The sequence below is a fragment of the Pan troglodytes genome, chromosome 2, assembly GCF_028858775.2.
Source record: "Pan troglodytes isolate AG18354 chromosome 2, NHGRI_mPanTro3-v2.0_pri, whole genome shotgun sequence".
Lineage (NCBI taxonomy): Eukaryota > Metazoa > Chordata > Mammalia > Primates > Hominidae > Pan > Pan troglodytes.
The window spans coordinates 16,841,974-16,852,789 of NC_086015.1; the positions used below are offsets into that span (position 1 = coordinate 16,841,974).

General features: G+C 46.9%; 1 protein-coding gene and 1 non-coding gene across 2 annotated transcripts; both read right to left on the reverse strand.

The window, feature by feature from the left end:
* Positions 1 to 92: 92 nt before the first annotated feature.
* RPL32 (ribosomal protein L32) lies at positions 93 to 8,036 on the reverse strand. Its single transcript, XM_001156825.7, has 5 exons — positions 7,894 to 8,036; positions 5,541 to 5,671; positions 4,189 to 4,289; positions 3,391 to 3,572; positions 93 to 269 (listed from the first exon to the last, which is right to left on the reverse strand). Exons 3-5 carry the CDS (start codon positions 4,282 to 4,284, stop codon positions 140 to 142), a joined length of 408 nt encoding a protein of 135 aa, XP_001156825.1. The 5' UTR covers positions 4,285 to 4,289; positions 5,541 to 5,671; positions 7,894 to 8,036; the 3' UTR covers positions 93 to 139.
* On the reverse strand, positions 4,359 to 4,497 carry LOC112208827 (small nucleolar RNA SNORA7). The gene has a single exon (XR_002943381.1). It is a non-coding gene; the product is annotated as a small nucleolar RNA SNORA7 (small nucleolar RNA).
* Positions 8,037 to 10,816: the final 2,780 nt, after the last annotated feature.

The window sequence follows — 10,816 nt, forward strand, 5'->3', positions numbered from 1 at the left end:
GCCAAAGGGGCTTAAGCAAAAGAACAATCTCTGTGGCAAACTAAGTTGGCCAAGAAGCTGAAGACTTAAAATCAGGGAAGGAAGATGCCAGATGGCAGTTTTTACATTTATTTAAACAGAAAACATGCACATGAGCTGCCTACTCATTTTCTTCACTGCGCAGCCTGGCATTGGGGTTGGTGACTCTGATGGCCAGTTGGGCAGCTCTTTCCACGATGGCTTTGCGGTTCTTGGAGGAAACATTGTGAGCGATCTCGGCACAGTAAGATCTGCAAGAGAATCAAGTAGGTAAGGAGCAAGACAGCCCTCAATACACTTGGAAAATTCCATTGGGGAGGCAATGAGTCCCAGCACCAAGCTAAGAGAGGGCTGCTTGGTAAGTGGCTGTGGAATGACACCTACATGCCCCCAAATCCTGACTATGGTTCCCTGGTGGTGACAAGAATGCTTTCATTAAAAAGTACCCTCATTGTCCCCTCTCATCCTTATAGCAGCCTTGTAATCCAGGCATTACCTCCATTTTACAGATAAGGAAACCAAGGCCCACAGCAAGCAATGGACAGGGATCCGGGGCGAACCCAGGCCCACACTCCAGGTTCAAAGGTTCTCCCCCAGTCACAGGGTGCTTGACCTTGCCCATGAAGGTTCAGAACTCTTTGCAAAATGGTCAAGAGCAGAACCCAAGAGTCTGAATGGAGCCAAGAGCACCTGGTTTGACTGCTGAGGATACAAAGCAAGTTGAGACGCAACAATGCTTAGTCACCCAGTCATAGCCATGCCTAATACCCGAGGACTTCAGATCCAGTTCTAACTCATTCCTCACAACTTTTTAAGAGGCAGCTACACTGTGCCCCATTTGATAACCAATAGGCCTAACAAGCACACTTCAGTAAGGAGGTGATTTATGAAGCCACCCACAGTGGTTAAGAACAGACATTCCACCCCTAAAGCATTTTCAGCAAAGAGAAGCAGCAGGACTGTGAGGAGTGATTGAGGCAGTGGACACACAGCTCTTTTCAAGAACCCTGCCTTAACAGCAAGGCAGCAAATCCAGACAATTCTTGTTTTATATGAGTCCACTCAAATTCAAAGCAATTGTATTTTTAAATGTTTCTATGTTTTAAAGACTTAGGTTACATTACACTTCTCATCTGTCTTTACTTTTCAAAAAGCCCTCCTGTCCTTGTCCATCTATATATTTGATAATCACAATCAGAGTGTACCCACCATTTTAAATGTGTCCCCCCAGCTTGGGCATTTTCCACACTACAGCACTCCAGTCATTTTGAATGGACCCACAACATTTTATCCAGCACTCTACAATTCTCTCATTATATTTTCAGTTGTTTCCAGTGGGTTATTGCTGCAATGACTAGCTTTAGTTTGCCTGCTTTTCCATTCCTTAAGGACAAATGCCCAGAAATGGAACTTAGAGATCAAACGTCAAAGAGTATTTCTATGGATCTTAAAGACTGCCAAGCTGCGCTTACAGAGCATATGCCAACTAGCCAACATGTGCACTGCAACTGAGTAATCATGTTGGCCATACAACAGGTATTGCCTGTTACAGTTCAACTCATACAGCCAACTGTGGTTTCAGTATCCACCATTAATTCCTTCACCCATCTTTTCTAACAGAAATTTTCAGCATTTCAACACCTGGTTAAATTTCCAATCTTGGAAGGTAACCACGTTAGAATACTGGTCTTGTTCATTTTTATTACTTGTATCTACAACCACTGTAGGTGAAAGTTATCTTTGTAAACGTAAACACAAATATCCTAGTTAGTCACACACACTCCATGTTCTTTCTAGTTTACTTAGGAAAATTCAGCTTTTTGGCTTTCATTTACCAGTAAGTGAAGAAAATAAACTGTCACTTCCCATGAGAATTTTTCATTCCACTGCCCTAGTTTTGATCTAAGCAGGTCACTGAGTCTTTTATACACAAAGCTCACCAAGTGTCTAACTTACTCAAAACACCTAGAACTAGCTGGGTGGGGTGGAGTGTGCCTGTGGTCCTAGCTACCAGGAAGGCTGAGATAGGAAGACAGCTTGAGCCCATCTTGAGTTTGGGGCTGTGGTGTGCCATGATCACAGCTGTGAACAGCCACTGCACTGTAGCCAGGGCAACACAGAGCCTGTCTATCTCTAAAATCAAACCAGGCCAGGCGTAGTAGCTCATGCCTGTAATCCCAGCATTTTGGGAGGCTAAGGCAGGCAGACCGCTTAAGGTCATGAGTTCAAAACCAGCCTGGCCAACATGGTGAAACCTCATCTGTACTAAAAATACAAAAATTAGCCAGAAATGGTGGTGCATGCCTGTAATCCCAGCTCTTGGGAGGTTGAGGCAGGAGAAACGCCTGAAACTGGGCGGTGGAGGTTGCAGTGAGCCGAAGTCATGCCACTGCACTCCAGCCCCGGCAAGAGAGCAAGACTTCATCTTAAAAAACAAAAACCAATAAAACCCACCTGGAACCAATGCCCTGCAAACCCTCCATGCGCTTTCACCTCTACACCTTTGTGTAAGCACTCTCTGCCTGCCAAGTTTCCTCCTGTTCTCCATCTAATCCAAACTTTCCAGAGCCCTCCTGCCCCTGAAGATACCCCTTACCACAGCACAGACTTAAGAGCCCCTTAAGGTCTGAGGTCCATGTTTGACCTTCTCCCACTTGTAAGCCAAAAATAAAATTCAAAGGCCCCCAGCAACCATCTGAATGCACTCCCTCCTTGAATAGGGCACTCTTGGTTTCCACAACCTCTTACTGTAGCCAAGACATTCCTTTCTAGTGATAACCAATTCTCGACGAGAAACAGAAAATCTATCCAAAACCTCGAAGTGCCGCCTTTCTGGACCAAACCAATGTATGCCTTATGTGTACTTGATTGATGTCTCATGTCTCCCTAAAATATGTAAAACCAAGCTGCTCCCCGCCCACCTTGGACACATATTCTTAGGGTCTCCCGAGGGCTGTGTCACGGGCCATGGTCAACTCATATTTGGCTCAGAATAAATCTCTTCAAATATTTCAGAGTTCAACTCTTTTGCTTGACACCTTCAGAAAGAAAGCAACATTTTGGAAACAACAGCCAAAGGATATTGTAGTAGTGGAAAGTGGCTATTATTGCAGTGTTCACAAAGCAGTCTTTTCCTGGTCTTGGGTCTCTACACTTAGAAGACCAAGTCTCCTCCCTTCAGCAAAGGAAACACCTTGAATTCCCCAACAAGCATTCTCTAAAATCCTGCAAGGAACAACTTCTGATTCCCTCAGAGAATGTACAACACCCCCCGCCAAAATGCATCCCAAGAGTTTGTAGAGTTCCTGCCAGAAGTGCTCACACAGATGCAAACTTCTGATCCCTGAAAACTAGAGGTGGGACCCAACTCACTTGTTGCACATCAGCAGCACTTCCAGCTCCTTGACGTTGTGGACCAGGAACTTCCGGAAGCCACTGGGCAGCATGTGCTTTGTTTTTTTGTTGCTTCCATAACCAATGTTGGGCATCAAGATCTGGCCCTTGAATCTTCTACGAACCCTGTTGTCAATGCCTCTGGGTTTCCGCCAGTTACGCTGAAGGAAATAATACACAAGTGGGTTAGCGTCTGTGCAGAGTGCGAACTCTTCCTTTTGGGGAGGGAAAAAAGGACCAAATGAAAAGGAAGTATGCCACACAGTAGTTGCCTTTGGTAACAGGACTTCACTATTTCCTTACTTTTTTGGTGGGAAAAACCAGGAGCTCGTGGCTTTAGCCACTAGGTATGAAGGCACCCCCGCCATTGCCACTCCCAAGCAATGGAGGAGGCACCAATGGGATGCGAGGGGACTGTGTAGATAGAGATGGCAAGCACAGCTGCAGACACTGCTCTCAGCACCTGAGTTTTCTTGTCTATAAAATAGGGATCCTGCTGTCACAAGGCAACCCAAAATACATGACACAAATGCAAAGCCCTCTGAACACATCAAAACGGCCAAATGTCCCTTTTCATTAAAGTTTCACTTCACACATCAAGAGACGTAAGTACCAGCACTAGGGCACACTGGGGGAGACCTGTATTTCTACAGAAAGCTCTTCCACAAGCCGGTTCATCGGTCAAAGATAATCCTGACTAGGTGATGTCAGAAACTGGCGGCCTGTTGGAAACTCTCTTCTTCACCCCACACCCATTTCCATCCCAGGACCACATACCTTAATTTTGACATATCGGTCTGACTGGTGCCGGATGAACTTCTTGGTTCTCTTTTTGACGATCTTGGGCTTCACAAGGGGTCTGAGGGCGGCCATGATGCCTTTTGGGGAAGAAGCAGCCCCAGGTGAGGAAGAATCCTGGAAGGAGGCTTTCCTGCCCAGGGACTGAACACTGTCGCAGAGTGTCTTCCAATCGCCAGCTACGGAGCAAGCTGGGAATGGAATGGGTGCCTCTGCCAGGCTTGCTTTCCCTCCCTTTCCGAAGCTGGCAGAATACTAGGCACTCTCCAGATGCGATCCCAGGAGGTCAAGGGTCACCTCACCCACTCAGAGCCCAAAGAATGCCAACAGCTGAGCAAATCAAAACTGACCCCAAGACACTCTCAATTTGCAAGGGGCAGCAAATCCCACCCCACCAGTGTCCGAACCCCCAGATGGTCCTTCCAGTAGTACTGGCCTTGACCATCTACTTGAACCTGAGTCTTTTCCTCACCTGTAAAATGAAGATGACACTGCGCGCTGAATGCCTGCAGTGCCTGTCACAGGGTAAATGTTCAATAAAATCTTCTCATTCCCTAGGGAGCTGCTGCGCTACCACACCCTCAACACACACAAAACCACCATATACCTCTGAAGATGCCTCAAACCTGGAGATCTTCCAGTATCAACTCACACCTTCCTCAGTGTGGTCTTCCGAGCCATTGATTTCCTACAGCAGCACCCCTTCTGCTCTATTCGCAGCCACCAACTGGCACAGAGTGGGTACTCAATGAACCACGTATTCAAAACGACTCTGCCTTCTGACCCATGATATCCTCGAAGGCAAGGTGGGGGCAGTTGCATCTTCATATTCCCAGAGATACTACCAGAATTTCTGCCTGCAGCTGAACCAGCCGACCTACAGCTCGTCTTTCCTTGGCGGTCCCGCAGCAGCAGCCCTCGGGCCAGAGACTGCAGCGGAAGAAGCCGGCCATGGCATGAACGAATACACGTGGGCCGACATTGGTGAGCGCTGGGATCCACAGATCCCAGCTGAAAGCTGTCAAGCTGGGCCACCCCTGGTCGTCCCACGGCCCCCATGAGACCCCGAAGTCTGGCCTCAACTAGCACCCTCCACCGCCAAGGAACAAACAAGCAGCCCGCAGCTCTGACTACAGGCGGAGGGCAGGAGGCTCTGGGACGCAAAGCCCTATCAACTCGGCGGCTTCGTTCTGTCCCTGTACACGCTCCGGTAAGCTGACAATAACAATACCCACAGACACTACCGCGCTGAAGGGGAGGCCTCCGCACCACTGGGCAACGGGGCCAGATGAACCCCGCAGGAATGCGGATTGCCACGGATTAACACTTACCGAGAAGGAGATGGCCGCCACCTCCGTAGGCAGCGCCGAGGAAGAGAGAAGGGACGGTGGCGCGCAAGGGCTGATGGGACGTAACCCCTGGGTCCTGGCAGGGAAAAAGGCAAGCACTTCCGGCTCCGGCTCTTTTAAATAAAATAAAGACACGTCAAAAAATAATGCCGCAAAAATTCTGAGTATACATGTTTTGATAGACCATAATAACTAGGAATAGGACTGAGAAATGTATTCTACCTATCCTTGGGACTAGGTAGAAATTTGGAATTCTTTCTGAGCTAATAAGACCTGGTGGAGGGAGGAATTTACTTCCGCCAGAAGTTGAAGCCAATCCGCTTTTGGGCTATTTCCGCCCGCGTTTCTTCTACTCCGAAGTGCGCCTCTTAGTGGTCAGAAGAGAACAAGACAGAGACTTCCTAATAATTTCATCACCGAATTTAGACAGTAAATAGTAACGAAAACAGCTAACATGCGATGGAGTTCACTGTGCCTACCACAATTCTATAACGTACCCCTATTATTGTCTCCATTTTGCATATGTGGAAGATGAAATTTGGAGACTTGACTCCAAACTCCACGCTTCTAACCACTGGGCGAAACTGCCTAGTTTTTGTTTGTTCATTTTTTAGAAATGGGGTCTCACTCTGTTGCCCAGGCTGGTCTTGAACTCCTGGGCTCAAACGATTCTCTCGCCTCAGCCTCCTGAGTAGCTGGGATTACAGGCACGAGCTACTGCCTAGACGTTTTTTGTTTTGTTTTGTTTTTTGGTTTTTGGTTTTTTTTAGACAGGGTCTCCCTCTGTCACCTAGGCTGGAATGCAAAGGTGCCATCTCACGGCTCACGGCAGCCCCTGCCTCCCAGACTGCCTAGTTTTTAAAGATGCTCTTGATTTGTTTTGCTTAGCTTTTGTATTTAAGATTATTGTGAAAATTGGCTGAGCACTATGGTTCACACCTATAATTCCAATACTTTGGGAGTCTGAGGTGGGAGATTTGCTTGAGCCCAGGAGTTCAAGACCGGCCTAGGCAACATAGTAAGACCCTGTCTCTACAAAAAATAAAATAATTAGCTGGGGCTGGTGGCGCGTGCCTGTAGTCCCAGTTACTCGAGAGGCTGAGCTGGGACGATCACGTGAGCCCAGCAGTTCTAGACTGCAGTTAGCTGTGATAATGCCACTGCACTCCAGCCTGAGTGACAGAGCAAGACTCTGTCTCAACAACAACAAACCTATAAAGACAAATAACCCAATTGAAAAATGGGTAAAGAATCCAAATAGACATTTCTCTGTGGCCAATGAACACGTGAAATGATGATCCACATCGTTAGCCATCAGGGAAATACAAACTGGAACTGCAGTGAGATACCATTTCACACTCACTAGGACAGAGAAATGGGAATCTCTGTACAGTGCTAGTGCAAATATGAAATGGTGCAGTCACTTTGGAAAAGAATAGCATTTCCTCAAAATGTTAAACATAAAGTTACTGTAAGACCCAGCGACTGGGCGCGGTGGCTCATGCCTGTAATCCCAGCACTTTGGGAAGCTGAGGTGGGCAGATCACCTGTGGTCAGGAGTTCGAGTCCATCCTGGCCAACATGGTGAAACCCCATCTCTACTAAAGTTACAAAAAATTAGCTGGGTGTGGTGGCACATGCCTGTAGTTCCAGCTACTAGGGAGGCTGAGGCACGAGAATCACTTGAACTCAGGAGGTGGAGGCTGCAGTAAGTGGAGATCGCGCCATTGCACTCCAGCCTGGGCAACAAGAGCGAAACTTTGTCTCAAAATAATAATAATAATAATAATAATACATAAATTGGTGTCCCACAAAATGAAGATACTTTTTTTGTGATAAGAATATACACATAAGATTTATGTCAACTCAGTAATCATTCAGGAGGTTTTACTTCCTGAGATTTTTTTTAATGAAAATATTTTCTCAAGTTAGATTCCTAGGGTGTCTAAGTCAATGCCAAGAAAAGTTTGGAAAGACTTTGAGAGAAGGCCAGCCCAGCATCTTTCTTGTAAGCGGAGGTAGATTTGGTTTCACAGAGGCCTACTGGAAGTGATAAAAGGGAAGAATTCTTTAGGAATCACTTTAGTGTTTACTTTACATACTAGGGACATAAATTTTTTTTAAAAAAGGAATCACTGTGGTGTAAAATACTATTAAAATTTCTCTAAAAGTCTAGAGCTGGGCTGGATATGGTGGCTCACACCTGTAATCCCAGCACTCTGGGAGGCCAAGGCAGGAGGATTGCTTGAGGCCAGGCATTCAAGAGCAGCCTGGAAAACAAACCAAGACCCCATTTATATATTTAAAAAAAATAGCTGGATTTGGTGGCACTCACTTGCAGTCCCAGTTACTTGGGAGGCAAGGGCAGGAGGATTGCTTGAGCCAGGAATTGGAGGCTTCAGTGAGCTATGATGGCACCACTGCACTCTAGCTTGAGTAAATTTCACCTGCTGCAGACCTGCCTGTGTCTATGCGCACCTAAAGAGCAGGAAGGAAACCATCAGTTTTGTCATCTGAAAGGGGAAAAGAGACGGGCAAACCTGGCCTTCTGCTCACTTCACAGGAATGCCGGAAGAGCCAGCAGAACAGGAAGTGCTTGGATCTTTGGGGGCATGGGCGTTTACGTATCATTCAGCCTTGTGGCCTGAGGAAGCATGTCACCAGAGAAGACAGCTCGAAGGCTCCATGCCCAGGGCCTGGCTGGCTTTCTGCTGGGCTTGCACCATTCTTTGCCTCTTTAGGGCTTTGTAGGTGGTCAGGGCTGGTTTTCCGGAATGAAGTTCCCCCCAGACCTGGAGCCCCTCCTGACTGGTTATCTTGGCCACTGCAGGGTTTCCCAATGTTACAGGCAGATTCGGTCCCCTTACTAGGCTCCTCCTTGTTCTCGGCAGCAAAATAGATAGTGCGAGGGGCCTGGAGTAGGGAGCAGCCTCAGTCATTAGAAAGGGTTACCTGGTGATATGGTTTGGCTGTGTCCCCACCTAAATCTCATTATGAATTGTAATAAACCCCAAGTGTCAAGGGCAGGGCCAGGTGGAGATAATCCAATCATGGGGGCAGTTTTCCCCATACTGTTCTCTTGGTAGTAAATAAGTCTCACAACATCTGATGGTTTTATAAAGGGGAGTTCCTCTGCGCACACTCTTCTTGCCTGCTGCTGTGCAAGACATGACTTTGCTCCTCCTTTGCCTTCCGCCATGATTATGAATTGTAAACAGCCATATGGAACTGTGAGTCAATAGCCTCTTTACTTTATAAATTATCCCGTCTCGGGTATGTCTTTATTAGCATCATGAGAACAGACTAATACAGTGAATTGGTACCTGGAATGAGGGGCTGCTGTAAAGATACCTGAAAATGTAGAAGCGACTTTGGAACTGAGTAACAGGCAGAGGTTACTGGTGGAAGGTGTCCAGGTTCTTGGCGTCTTGAACAAAGAATTGGACAAAATGCACAAACAAAGCAAGGAAAGCAAAAGCAGAGATTTCTTAAAGGTACACTCCACAGTGTTGGAAGCAGGCCTGAGCATCAGGGCTCAAGAGTCCCCATTACAGAGTTTTCTGGGGTTTCAATACTCTAGAGGTTTCTCTTTGGTTACTTGGTGTACCTCTGTGTAAATGAGAATGGAGTGAAGTTGCAAAGTCATTTACTCGGAATGCATCCTATATAAATGAAGAGGATGTTACTTGGCATGTGTGATCTATGTGAATACTGAGGATGAATGTGAAGTTACGAAGTGTAAATGGAGAGGATGTTACCTGGAGTGTGTGGGCTACAGAAATGGAGAAGATGAATGTTAAGTTACAAAGTGTAAATGGTGTAAATGGAGAGGATGAAGTGAAGTTACAAAGCCATTCACATTTCTGTCATTGCTGAAGTGCTTCCATTTGATTTAGTTCTAAGAAGTCAGCATGGATCAGCCTTATGTTCCCTGCCTCCAGGCCTTATTCTCCTGCCCCATTGGACAGTTTGAAGGGCTCAGAAGAAGATAGAAAAAAGTGGGAAAGTTTGGAACTTCCTAGAGACTTGCTGAATGGCTTTAACGAAAATGTTGATAGTTATATGGACAATAAAGTCCAGGCTGAGGTGGTCTAGATGGAGATGAGGAACTTATTGGGAACGAGGGTAAACGTCACTCTTGCTATGCAAAGAGAATATTGGCATTTTGCCCCTGCCCTAGAGATCTGTGGAACTTTGAATCTGAGATGATTTAGGTTATCTAGGGGAAGAAATTTTCAAGCAGCAAAGTGTTCAAGGGGAACAACAGCATAAAAGTTCGGAAAATTTGCAGCCTGATGATGCAATAGAAAAAATACCCATTTTCTGGGGAGAAATTCAAGCTGGCTGCAGAAATTTGCATAAGTAAGGAGGAGGCAAATGTTAATCACCAAGACAATGGAGAAAATGTCTCCAGGACATGTCAGAGACCTTCAAGGCAACCCCTCCCATTACAGTCCTAGAGGCCTAGCAGGAAAAAATGGTTTTGTGGGCTAGGCCCAGGGCCTCCCTGCAGTGTGCAGCCTAGGGACTTGGTGCACTGCATCCCAGCTGCTCCAGTGGCTAAAAGGGGCCAAGGTACAGCTTGGGCTATGGCTTCAGAGGGTGCAAGCACCAAACCCTGGCAGCTTCCACGTGGTGTTGAGCCTGTGGTTACACAGTAGTCAAGAATTGAGGTTGGAAACCTCCACCTAGATTTCAGAGGATGTATGGAAATGCCTGGATGTCCAGGCAGAGTTGTGCTGTAGGGGCAGAGCCCTCATGGAGAACCTCTGCTAGGGCAGTGCAGAAGGGAAATGTGGGGTTAGAGCCCCACACAGAGTTCCCACTGCGGAACTGCCTAGTAGAGCTGTGAGAAAAGGGCTACTGTCCTCCAGACCCTAGAATGGTAGATCCACTGATAGCTTGCACTGTGCACCTGGAAAAGCCACAGATATTCAATGCCAGCCTGTGAAAGCAGGCAGGATGGGGTGGGGGTGGGGGAGCTGTACTGGAGCAAAGCTGCCCAAGGCTGTAGGAGCATAGCCACAGGAGCATAGCTGTGGCTACACAGCTGTGAGCATAGCTGCCCAAGGCCGTAGGAATCCAGCTCTTGCATCAGCATGACCTTAGATATGAGTCATGGAGTCAAAGGAGGTCATTTTGTAGCTTTAAGATTTGGCTGTCCCACGGATTTCAGACTTGCATGGGGCCTGTTGTCCTTTTATTTTGGACAATTTCTGACACTTGGAACAGGTGTATTTATCCAATGCCTGTACCCC